The 13,498-nt window shown below is 52.4% G+C and overlaps 1 protein-coding gene across 1 annotated transcript in view; it reads left to right on the top strand.

Annotated features, from left to right (window-relative positions):
- Itga11 (integrin subunit alpha 11) overlaps window positions 1-13,498 on the top strand; it is a 103,550-nt gene that overhangs the window by 36,127 nt on the left and 53,925 nt on the right. The window contains exon 3 of the mRNA XM_048423713.3: window positions 12,455-12,555. Within this exon, the coding sequence (XP_048279670.2) occupies window positions 12,455-12,555 (101 nt within the window). The remainder of the gene's footprint in view (window positions 1-12,454; window positions 12,556-13,498) is intronic.

Here is a 13,498-nt window from a genome sequence, read left to right on the forward strand (position 1 = left end):
CTTTGCAGCTTCAGTGGGAGACACAGGCCCGAAGAACAGAATAAGAAGGGAGAAGAAAGTCCCAGAACTCTGAGTGAGATTCATACTAAATCTCAGGGAAGCACAAAGCTAGGCATCTTGTTGGATGGAATCCTGGGGCCATGGTCCCTGTGTAGGAGACACGAAGACCCTTTCTCCCTGCCAAGTAGACAAGGGTAAGCCACAGTGGAGCCAGGCAAGCAGGTAGGGAAGGGAGGGCGCAGCCTGGCCCACACCAGGCAGCACAGCCTGTGGCTGCAGCTCCCTTCTTCCCAACTGCAGAGCTCATGACTCTGGAATGCAAGATGGGGGCATTTTCAAAAAACGTAATGACAGACTTAACTCGCCAGTAGCTCAAGAGAGCCTGTAGCCTTTTTGAGTCTTTCGGGCTTCTCAGCATAAGAATGGTTCTGTAAGAACAGGGATGGGGTGGAGAGATGGCTTAGGGGTTAAGAGCACTTGCTCTTGCAGAAGATCTAAGTTTGTTCCCTAGGACCTACATGACAGCTCACAACCATCTACCACTGAAGCTCCAATGCCTGTCTCTGTCCTCTGTGGCTACAAAGCTCTCAAGTGGGAAGGCACACAAGCAAGCACACGCTTATAAATAAAATAATTTTTATAAAGAATATTTGTCATGATGCAGAGGGAGAAAATGAAGAGAATCTGAGTTCTGAACCAAACAGAAAATGTTTGAAAGGACGCCATGACACTGGGCTGGGCTGGCAGCTGGCTGTACCCCTCTGCCTCTCGAGGAGGGACCAAGAAAAAGGGGGAGACCTAGGAGTCGAGCCTTCACCAGCTTTCATCTGGTAATTTCTGAAACTCCAAAATTAGAGTGCCATCTCTCTCTCTTCTGTGGGATCATTGTGAGCTAGGGATGAAGCTCAGCGGTCAGGACGTCCTGGGTTTGATCCCCAGGATCATATAAACTGGGCATGGTGGTACATACCTGCAATTCCAGCACTTGGAGGTTAAGGCAGGAGGATTAAAGATCAAGGTCAGCTTCAGCTACACAGGCAGTTCAAGGCTAGCCTGGGCTACATGAGACTCAGTCTCAAAAAAAAAAGTGTCCTGGGACTTTGTGAGTACTAAGTGAGCCTCGGGGTATCCCTTAGCATAATCCCTACTAGAAAACTAACTCTCACCAAGGATCCACTCATACAACCACTTCCTATGGCTTCTTCCTGGGGAGAGCTCTGAGGATGGAGGGAGAGAGGGATGAATGGAGAGAGGGAGGGAGAGGAGGGATGGATGGGTGGGTGGGTGGGAGACCCAATGGCCCAGTCAGTTGACCTTAGGTAAAGAAAACAGATGAGCATGTGCCCTAGTTTTGTTCATTTGGAGACAGGGACAGTGCTGGAGATGAACCCTGGGCCTTGCTTATGCTAAGCAAGTGCTCCACCATGGGGCGTTCCCCCCTCCCAGCATGTTAATGATTTCTTGATTGGCCATCCTGCCCTCTATGCCAAGCCTGGGGAGTACCAGTTAATCCAGGCCAACGGCTCCTAGAGCCGGCTGCAGGACAGAAACACCTGCTAAAAGGAACCAACACTTGGGTTTCTCAGTCAATCACCAGGTGAGACTTGCCAGAGGGGGTGCCTGGGATTTCTGTTTCTAACCATCCCAAGGCGAGTCTTGAGGTCACCGATCCCCACCTTGGTGAGAAGTCTGTAGTGTCAGAAACTAGGCTAACCTGGTAGGCACACTTAGTGTCTGAATCCAAGCGTGTGACTAATTCATGAGGATTCTGGCCCCCCTGAAAGCACAAGGGGACAGTCCAATCAGGGGCAGTGTGGCACCTGTCAGTCCGTGTAGGCAGAGGCTAGCTATGAATGAGATCCAACACAAAATCATAAGATTAATTAAAACACGGAGAGTTTTCGTTTTGTTTTGTGACTTGGTTGTGCTGTTCATGAACGCCAACTTTGTAGATGACAGTGTCGTTTTGCAAGATTTAAAGGCTGGGCACGACTGAATGTGGACTTGTGAAGGGAGAAGGAATGGATGGGACTGTCAGCGAGGTAGGCTGAGGAGGGTCGGGAAGAATCCATATGACTGCCTCAGCTCTGTGGGAGGCAGGGATGTCTCAGCCTCTCCAGTTCATCCTGACATAGCCTTTACCAGAAATCACAGTGATAGGCACTTATACCCTGACCTGGGAGTCACTCCTCTCTTCCCCATGGGCCCAGACCCCCATCCCCAGGTGACACAATTCATGATGCAAGCCCCCACCAGGGGCCGTTCAGGAAGGGATTCTCAAATGGCCAAACAAGAGCTGTCCCTGGTGCCCCTGCCTAGGCCTGCCACTTCATGATCATCCACGCCCCTCTGTTCAAGCTCACAGCATCCTGAACATAGAACCTGTTCACTGGCTACTGCTCAGACCGTAGGCTGTTCAAGGCCCTCACTTTACAGACGAGGAACGGAGGCCGGGAGAGGGAGAGATAGGACCAGCATTAGCTGCAAGCACTCGGCTGGCCCAGGAGCAACAAGATATTCGTCCTTTAGCCTCCAAACCCTTTCCCTTTTCCCAGATCTGTGTGCTGGAGGAAAGAGTGCTGGACCCCAGCCCCCACCCCAGGGACAATGAGTTTCCCATGGTGCTCTGTCTCTGTCAGCTGTGTGGTTTGGGAGAGGTTTGACATTTGTGAGCTTGCATCCTTCCTTGTCTGGCCATCTCCCTGCCCAGGAACACCCTGAAAGGGGCTGTTGGGGGCACACTGGCCTTAGGAGTGATCACCTGCATGGAGGGCAGCAGGAACTTCAGAGGGGCCAGCCCTTCCTGACACCCAGGCAGTAACTGGGGAGCCATCAGATCCACACACATCAAGAAATTGGAGCCGCCCGTCCCACCGAGAAACATCTGTCTGAATGGCCTCAGTACGTAGGCTTCATTTCAAAGGAAAAGAATTGTTACAGAGGGAAAGGGAAAAGATTCTCCAAGTGTGGCTCAGACAAAATTAGTCGGGACTTCTTGAAAGAGACGGAAGGGTTTTTACATGTGGCGTTCAGGCTGAGGGGGAAAACAGGACCTGGGGCACACAAAGGATGCTCGGGACAGGAGTCTGCAGAGCGCAACCCGGGAGAACTCAGCCATGCTCATCAGGAGGCTTTATCCCAATAACCAAGAGGACTCAGCTTGGCACAGCAGTATGAGTGCCTCCTCCGCCTGTCCATCCATTCATTCGGCGGTCACCAAGCTTGGACCGCTCAAAGTGCCTTGACCAACTCTGGGCCTTCCAAAAGTGAGCGGAAGTCTCTGCATCCTGGAGGCCCATTAGCCACAGGAGAGAAAAGACACACCGGAGGTGCAAGTGAAGCATCATGAGAATTAAGATGACTTTCAGCCAAGAGATAGATCATGGAAGGCTTCCTGAGGAAGGGGCGTTGGGAGTGGATGGAATGGGGACAGCTGGAGGGTTTGGGGTGGGAGACTGCACACTCAGAGGAACGTGTGATGTGCTGTGCGACAGACACGTGCCTGGAATGGTGTGAGAGGGCGAGGTGCCCTTCTGCTGTGGCACAAAGCAGGCAGCCAGCAGGCCCGCTTCTCATTTTCCCTTCAGCTGGGTTGAGAACATCCCTTCCGGTTGCCTCGCCTCACTTGTTCCCTCTTCTGTTCTAAGTGTTTCTGTGACCTAGGGAGAAAAAACCAAAATGGACAAATAGAGGTAACTCCAGGCAGGGAGCCAGACCCCTGAGGCCAGCAGAAGGGAAGGTGCAGGTGATAAGGCCAGGCACCGAGGTGCAAAGGGCCACCTCCATAGCCACCTCTCAGAGTGACATCACATCAACTGGAGTCATGCCCACCCATACCACTGGGACATCAAAGCTTCTGCACTGATTAGTGTTAGCAAGGGCCTGTGCCATAGAAAAGCTCCTTGAGCATCTATCAGCAGAGGCAGCACCAGTATGAAAATGTAACAGTGGCTTACCACCATGAAGAATGGGCTGGACCATATTCCCCATCCACGTCAGATGCTCCCCTGAAGAACTGGGCTGGACCATATTCCCCATCTACATCAGATGCTCCCCTGAAGAACTGGGCTGGATCATATTCCCCATCCACATCAGATGCTCCCCTGAAGAACTGGGCTGGACCATATTCCCCATCCACATCAGATGCTCCCCTGAAGAACTGGGCTGGACCATATTCCCCATCTACATCAGATACTCCCCTGAAGAACTGGGCTGGACCATATTCCCCATCCACATCAGATGCTCCCCTGAAGAACTGGGCTGGATCATATTCCCCATTCACATCAGATGCTCCTGTGAAGACTGACAGACCACTAACAGAGTAGCAAAGAAAGATTTTGGCCTCAGCTAACACCGTTTCTCCCCACCCACCCTTCTTCTCTAACGGGGCCACAAACACCCTCTGACCACACCCTGGCAAACTGCTTAGCTACCAACGTCGGCGATGTGGTACTTCATCAGAAAGATTCAGGGGGTAGTTGGTAAAGTCCCCACTATGAGGACCTGTGTTTGATCCTTAGATTCTGGGTCATTGTGATACACGTTTGCAATCTTAGTGCTGGAGAGGCAGAAACATGTGGGCACCAGGTGGTCCCTGACCAGCCAGTCTAGCCTAATTGGCAAGCCTCGGGTCCCAGTGAGGGACCCTGTCTCATAGAACAAACCTGGACGTTGACCTCTGGCTTCTGTACACACACACACACACACACAGAGACCCAGAGAGGAGGCCCAAGCTCTCAGAGAACGTTGACAGGAGACATGAGCCCTGGGTCCTGTCCCCGTCACTGTAGGACTCCTCACTCCACAAGAAAGAGCATACCCCGGAAGGGCTGGAGCGAGGCCCAGGCTCCAAGTGTAAGGGGATCACTGACATAAAAAGATGTGGGAAGGAGTCCGTATGTAAAGGCCCCAAGTGGAAAGAGAGCCACATAGGTGAATGGGTTCCGGGTTTCCCACCCTCTGCACATCCCGGGACAGTCTCTGTGGATGATCCTTCTGGAACAACCTGGGTTCAAAAGGAAGCCAGAGCCTTTCTGGTTTCACTTCCCACCGAATTTGAGGTACAAACTCTGCTCAGTAAACATGGGTTCCTTTTGGAATCTAAGTGGAGTAAAATCTTTCTTTTAAGCATAAATTAGTACTGTTCTGCCTAGCTAAAGAGGGATTGGAGTACAGGAGTGAACTGGTTCAGGGGGCACCATGCGGACACCTTGAGTTCCGCCCCTGGAACCAACAATGTCGAGGAGAGAACTGACTCCAAGCCACCTTCTGACCTGTGCTAGCAAATTGTCTGTCCAGGCTGTTGGACAATTAAGGGCATCGTCTACAGGGTGATAGAGACAGCAAAGAAGTCTATAAGGAAAACGGTGCACATGTAATCCACGCTGAGACCAGAGCATCACAAGTTCCCAGCCAGCCTGGCTTATATAATGATTCCACTTCCAAAGGAATGAAGTGTGCCAGTTCATACAAAGCACGAGGAAGGGGAAGAGGCGGGGAAGACGGCCTGGGAGAAGACCCTAAATGATGACCAAGGGGATGAGGCACACAGGCCAGCAGCAGTTCGGCACTGGTGAGCCTCAGAGGCTAGGGCAGAGGATGGAGGGGAGCAGAGACTCAGGCCTTTGCACCCAGTGAAGCCATGGACTCTCTGATTCAAAGTAAACATCCCGCAATCCTCAGATTCAAAGACAATTAGCACCCAAAAAGGCTGGGAAAACACGGGAGGCTGGGCCTCATCTCCAGTGTCTGACTCCGCAGCTGTCTGGGCTTGGACCCAAGAAGCTTCATATCCCAAAGAGTCCCTGAGAGGATTCATCCTACTCTGGGTCTAGGGCACAGTTTACAATCGCTACTGAGTGGTCACTGCCTGCTGTCTGGCCCATCCCTTCTTTCAAACCAGAGGCCTCTTAAAGACACCTTCGATTTGGTGCATCAGTGGGAGGTCACAGCAGACGATGCTGCCGAATGAATGAGGGCATGAACTGCTAGTCACAGGGAAGTAAGTGGACCCTCTCTTATTCCTATTACAATTTTTGCTTAGAGTGTGTGGAGGTCAGAGGACAATCTGCCAGGATGGGTTCTCTCCTTTCCCGACATGGGACCCAGGGCTGAATTGAGGATGTCAGTTGGAAGCAGGCACCTTTGCCCTCTGAGCCATCTTGCTACACCCTGTGTGCATTTCTTAACCTTTTAGTGGTCTCTAGAAGCAGAACAGTGGGAAACACACATGTGCAGAGGGGGTGGGGGAGGGAGAAAGAGAGAGATTGGAAAACACACACATGCATGGGGGGGGCAGGGAGAAGGAGAGAGAGGGAGGGAGATTGAGAGCGAGGAGTTGACTTGTGTGATTATGGAGGCTAGCCCTTTCTAAGCCCAGGGAGGGGAGTGGGCAAACTAGAAACCAGGAGAGCAGATGGGGCAGCCTTCCAGTCTAGAGGCTCGCAAACTCAGGAGCCAAAGAAAGCTGGTATTTCTGCTCATATCTGAGGACAGAGGACTCTGGTGCCCAAGTTCAAAGGTAGTCCAGAAGAATGAATTCTTTCAGTGGGCCACCCTTTCACTCCTATCAGGCCTTCGCCAGATTGAACAGGGCCCACTTACATCCTAGAAGACAGTCTGCTCTGCTCCGTCTACAGATTTAATTGTTTATCATGTACAGGAACCCCCTTCACAGGAACACCTGGGTAGTGGGCTCCCTGTGCCAGTCACACCGACACATAACATTAACTCTCACAGTAGACATGCACAAAGGACTCTGATCTCTCGCAAGAGGTCTCAGGAGTCAGGGAGAATAAGGGAAGTGCTAGCAAAGGGTGAACTCATTCATTTTCCCAGCTGCTGGGAGTTCAAACTCCTGCTGCTAGCCCCAGGAGAACCACAGTGATGACTGTGCTCTTCTGGCAGCCCAAGGTGGGCACGCACATGCGCACACACACACACACACACACACACACACGCACACGCACACGCACACACACACACACACACCAGAGCCCTGCAGCCCCTATGCCACAGGCGGTTTGCCTGCTGTGCTCAGCATTTCCCCAGCCCCATCTTGAACACATCAGCCACCAGGCTCACACTGGCTGGAGGAGATTACATTTTCCATGAAGTGGGTAAAGGGGAAGCGCCTCACTGAAGGAGAACTCGCTTTCATTCCGTAGATTGGTGAGCTCCTACACACACCATGCCTTTGTCCGATGTCAGAAGGGGAACGTGAAGGCAAGAAAGAAAAGAGAGACCTAAGGACAGATCGCCAAGCGTGATTTTGAGGTTCGAGGTACTGGAGAAAAGACCAAATGATGAAGGGATGGGTCCAGAGAGGAGAGAAGCCAAGGCCCTTCGGAGAAATGGGACCATTGACCTTACGGAAGGCAGCTCTGTCCCCACTCCGAATTTTTAAAGTTTTCACAGTGGGGAAGGAACACTGAACCTGAAGTCCTGGCTCTGAAACTGCCCCAGGCAGGCTTCCAATGAGTACAACTGACTTCATAATCAAACCCATGTGTCCATACACTGCATACACAATGATATATATGAGAGATATAAGGTGTAAGCATTGCTGAGAAGCACTACCACGCCCAGGGAGGGAACTGAGCCTAAGTCTGCCCTTCTTAAGTAGTTCTTACCCGCCCTGGACTTGGGATCCCCTGCAGAGGCCGGCCTCTCAATTGGAATTTCTCTTCTGGCTTTCTGGACATCCAATAGTCTCTAATGTTCATGGGCTCTGGCTCCTACCATCTGTGTGGAAGCTGAGCTGCTCACACCTGCCTTGGCAGACACAGGCAATAAAAGAACTGGCTACATTTAGAGCCTGGTCCCTGCCCACCGGCTTTCTACCTTCTTCAACTTGGGTGAAGTCCAGAGGCAGGACACTGAGTCGTAACACAGCTTTTTCTCTGCCTGTCCTTGTACCTAGTACCCAGTCTGTCCTTGCTCAAGACTGCAGGGAAGTTTTCCTCCAGCTCTGGCGGTCTACACACCCGTTACCAGGTACCTAGAAACATCTGGATTGCAGGGTTCCCTCTCAAGGGGCTGCTGTAAGTAGGACATACATACAGCAAAAGAGTAGATGGGGGATGGATCCCGGTGTCCAGTTAAACCACAGAAAAGGGCAGGTGAGAGGCTCAGTAGGTAAGAGTTCTTGCCACAAAGCCTGACAACCTGAGTTTGATCCCTGGGAACCACATGATTAAAGGAGGAAACCAACTCTACAAGCTGTCCTCCAACCTCCACGCATGCACTGCGGCATACACACATGAAAGAGAGGGAGGGAGGGAGGGAGGGAGGGAAGGAGGGAGGGAGGGAGGGAGGGAAGGAAGGAATGATGCGCATGATGTTAGCACTCTACCCACCACCTGAACTGGGAACAAGAATCTGCTCCTCATTGCCATGTTTCTCACAGCACAGTGATGTGGCGGAGGGTGTGCACGTATGCATGTATGCAGGTGCTCACACATGTGAAAGCCAGAGGACAACCTCAGCTACTGTTCCTCAGCCACCATCCATCCTGTTTTCTTTAAGGCAGGATCTCCTGCTTGCCAAACAGGCTAGTATGGGCTGATCGGTGAGCCCCAAGAATCCATCTGCCTGTCTCTGACTTCCAAGTACTGACTGGGGTCACAGACACACACCACCATGCCTTTCTTTCTGATGGGGCGGGGTGGGGTATCCTTGAAAGTTTCTAGGGACCATGATCAGGTGATCACTGCCTGCAAGGCAAGTGCTCTGACCAATTAAGTCACATCCCAGCCTGTGCTAAGTAGATGTGAGGATGCATCCCGTGGAGTCTCACGGGAGAGGCTATGAGATGTGATGTCGGGAGGGCAGGCTACTGGCCAGACACACACACACACACACACACACACACACACACACACACACACACACACACACATAGTGTCCTGTTGGGAGCCCAGGAGCCCTAGCTGTTCACAGGAGGACTTATAGGCACCTGCCAGGGGAAGGGGCTCCTACAGGCCCACAGCTACAATCTGGACGCCAGCTTCCCTCCAGCCAAAGCTCTCCGGCCATCACCTCCCGGGGAAGAATGCTGGAAGCCCACAGCTGCTGACGCATGGCCTCAGCCATGGAAGGCCCACATTTGCCACAACCTTTTGGTTTCCCGTGCTGTCTGATACCCATACCAGAAGGTCTTGAGTATCCAACCCAAAGGGCCCCTCGGGCTCTGAAGTTGCATGCAGCTATATAAAGCTGAGGCCACAGGGGGTGGCAGGGCTGCCAGACCCCAGGAGCAATTTGGCTGTTCTTGGCGATGACGTGGACCTTTCCTCAAAGTTTCAGCAGTTAGCCCCTCGGAGCAAGCCTGAATCATTCCCTCCAAACCTCAACCCCACTAGGCACAAGTCATGCCCAGACTCCAGAGGGAGAGAAGGTGGCCCAGTCTTCCTCTCTGGTAGAGACTTTGTTTGGAACACCACAGAGGAAGTTATCCCATGAGTCCGGTAGTCCCAGTCCTGCCACAAACTAAGTGCCCAGTCAGCTTCTCTCTCAGGGCCTCCATTTCTGCATCTGTATTATAGGGACAGTAAAGCCTGCCTTGCTCCCCATAAAGTGCCAGGAACCCCCAGAGAAATAAGTTCTGGGAGAACTGGAGATGGGACATAGGAAATCACTCTTGTTCTTTGAGAAACCCAAAGCCAGTCTTGCTGCAGATTTATTCATGAGGACTTAAGAATTTACGGCCATTTTGCTCCATCTTTGCCACTGCCAGGACACATGATCAGCTGCTAGTGGTCATCAGTCTCTATAGACAGTTTTCCCAGTCCCCCTTCTATAGTTCAGTGTCCCTTAGCATTGGTGAAATTGTGAGCGGTTGGCAGCATGGCAATGGTTAGCCCCATTTCACAGCTAGGAAAACCGAGGTTTGGCTGGTCAAATTTCTCTAGACCATGCAGTAAGGTGGCAACAGGACCAGGATGGAGATCCAGCTCTGGGATTCTCAACTAAGTCCTCATCTATTACCAGGACCCTCCAAGTAGCCCTGGACCTCAGGGTTCCATTTGGAAGTGGGAAGTGCAGTGAGGGGTTCACCCAGGGCAGGCTGGGAGTGAGATCTGGAAGACACATGGAGACGGATGTCCTAGAAGATGTGGTGGCCGTCCTAATCTAGAGCATGCTGCAGCGGGTCCTCCTTGGAGTGTCTGCGCTCATCTAAAAACCCTCACCCTCCTCCCTCTCTCTGGGAGAATGAGCAGCACTGCCTACGCAATCTGTCCCAGAATTAAGTCGCCAAAAGTTGTCTAGACAAAGAGATTTTATAGGCCCAATTAACCCCTGCCAGTCAGACTCAGGCACACCTAATAAGGGGCTATATTTAGAGGCTGTCATTATCTGGCTCCCTGGGGAGAAACCTCAGCTCTCACTTCACAGACATTTCCTTTCTGACAAAGCTCTGCCACGCCCCCTTCAGCCCGGCATCCTTTTCTGACAGCTTGGAGGTGGAACATCCGGCCATGAGGAGGCGCTGCTATCCTGTGTAGTCACAGCCCCAGAGGCAGTGTGGTGGGCAGCTACCGTAAGAGCAGGGTCAGGAGGGCTCCTGCCTGTCTCTTCTGTCCCACTCTTGTCTATTCTGCAACCCTCAGGATCTGCTAGCTTCGCTGTGGTGAGCTGGGGTATCCATCCCATGACAACACACTATCCCCAGAAAGGAATGTGTGTGTGTATGTGTGTGTGTGTGTGTGTACAGTCCTAAGTACAGGTACTTGAGCACTTGTGCATGTGTGTATGTGTATACACTCCTATGTATGGGTACTCGAGAACTCGTGTATATGTGTAGAGGCCAGAGAGCAAGGAATGGTGTGTGTGTGTGTGTGTGTGTATGTGTGTGTATACACTCCTATGTATGGGTACTTGAGCACTCATGCATATGTGTGTGTGTGTGTGTGTGTGTGTGCATACACTGTGTATGAGTACTTGAGCACTCATGCATATGTGTGTGTGTGTGTGTGCATACACAGTGTATGAGTACTTGAGCACTCGTGCATATGTGAGTGTACGTGCGTGTGTGTGTGTACACTATGTGTGGGTACTTGAGCACTCGTGCATCTGTGTAGAGGTCAGAGATCAGCCCTGCTGCTTTTTTCAGGCACCACCTACATTGCTACAGGCCTCTCCCTAGCCTGGAGCTTGCTAATTAGGCTAGACTCCCTGACCACTGAGTCCCTGAGATCCACTCATCTCCTCCGCCCCATCCCAATGCTGAGGTTATAAGAATACACTGCCAGTCCTGATTTTTAAATGCAAGTTCTGGGACTCAAACCTGGGTCCTCATCCTTGAGCAGTAAGCAAGCACTTTCCCAACTGGGCGGGCCATCTCCCTAGCTCAGAGTCCACTATTCTTAGCTTACTATTAGCTGCAAACCTTTGAGCAGAGAGTTGTACTGATGCCCAAGGCCCAGAGGGCTCCAGGTGTACCAGAAAGCCACACACTGATAGGTGGCAGGTGGCCATCTAGGCTTCATCTCCAGACACAGGCTCCTGGGGCCTCCTGGGATAATATTGCCCCATGGAGGTTGGGAATGAGATATATAGGCCAAGAATGCACATCTGGGCACCCTCAGAGCCATCATGTGCGGGTGGAATTCACTACCCACGGGGGACGCTATTGTATATGTGTGTCCCCAACTCCACAAGCTGTCCCCCTCTGCACTGTGTGTGGCTCATTTCCCTAGGAATGTGTGTTTGTGAGCAAGGTGTTCTCTTCCTGTGTGTGGGGGGGGGAGGCTGCAGAGCCTCACAAATGAGGTGGCTTCAACAGCAGGTTCTCCCACAGACAAAATCTGCCTCCTTGCTGGCTCTGGGCCAGGCTTTTTCCTTGATCCTTCAAGACGCCAGGGGCACTTGGTGTTCCCCAGTTGTGGCATCAGCATCTTTGACGGCCTAGCTCCTCTACTCCCTGTGCCTCTTCTCTGTGTGTCCTTCACAAAGCACCTGCGTAGGTGATAGGGCCACTGGGGTCCTTCAAGACTATCTCAAGCTGGAGCTCTGCCTTAAGTCCATCTGCAAAGGGCCCCCCTCCGCATAGCATCAGACAAGCATAGGAGGTTTCCCTGGTCCCTTCCTCCTTCTGGCTGCCCTGACCACCTAAAGCAAACTTAATGAGCCCTGAGCAATACTCCTCAGCCACGGTGAGCAAGCTGAAGGGCTTCCCCCACGAAACGGAACGAGGCTCCTGCAGCTCCCCTGCACTGTGACCACCTTCATGCCCTCAGCTTCTCCCCTCCACCACCCCTCCTATGGACGCTGCAGGCCTTCACCTCTGCATCCCCAGACCTGGCACCAGATTCCCCAACTTGGTACTGAAAGCCCAGCTTCCCTCATCAGGAAAGTCCTCCACCCCATTCCTCCTCCCCAGCCACCACCAAGGCCAGCCTCTGAGGGAAGAAATGTCCCCCAACCACTTGGCTTCTCTTCTCTCCCTTCATAGGTTGGTTGTGGGCGCCCCACTGGAAACCAATGGCCATCAGAAGACAGGCGATGTGTACAAGTGTCCAGTAACGCAAGGCAACTGCACCAAGCTCAACCTGGGTAAGCAGCCACTGGCTTCTTCTTGACGGCCCCTCAGGTACAGAGCAGGGTCTGGCACACACCGATGTCCTTAGTCACACGGTTCCTCTCAGTCCGTGTTCCATACAGAGCAGACACTGACAAACGTCTACACTGTCAGTCACCTGTCCCCTTCCCACTGTTCTGTGAGGTGCATCGCCGGGCTCACACTGCAAACGAGGAAGCTAGCGCTGAGGAGATGGCTCAGACAGTAAAGCACTTGCCTTGCACACATGAGGACCTGAGTTCAAACTCTACAACCAACATCTAAAGAAAGAGAAAGCCAGGCACGGTGGTGCTCATTTGCAATCCCAGTGGGCTGAGATAGATATATTCTCAGAACTCACTGGCTAGCCAGCCTAGCATCTGTGGAAAGTTCCAGGCCAGTGAAAGACCTGTCTCAAACAAAGGTAGGCAGTGCCCCAGGGAAGACACTGAAGGCTGCACTCTGACTCACACATGCACACATACAGAGAAACGGAGACAGAGAAGGAACCTGAGGCCTAAGAGACAGGGCATCTTTCGCTCAGTCACGTAGCTCGCCGTTTACAGGAGCCAGCCCAGGTTTATGGCCATCCTGCAACCATTGTGCAGGACACAGGCCTCCAGTGTCACACTGCATCTTCTAAACCCACCCGCTGCCCACGTGCTCAGGACTTTCAGTCCCCGCAGAACAAATGTGTTTATGTTTCTGATCTTGAAACAGGAGTGTCAGCAGCTAGATCGGTGTCTAGGCGTCATCAACAGCGTGCACCTGGGGGTAGGCCTGGCCACACCCTCCTAGACATTCCTGCTCACTCAGCTCCCACCACACAGAGTGAGATTGAGCCATCCAGCAGATGAGGAAGTGACAGAATGAGGAGGCAAGGGGACAGGCCCAGGGCCACCTGGCTAGTAAGCAGTGTGCTAGGATTCCAAACTCCTC

This window comes from Myodes glareolus, chromosome 4, assembly GCF_982192425.1.
Source record: "Myodes glareolus chromosome 4, mMyoGla1.1, whole genome shotgun sequence".
NCBI lineage: Eukaryota > Metazoa > Chordata > Mammalia > Rodentia > Cricetidae > Myodes > Myodes glareolus.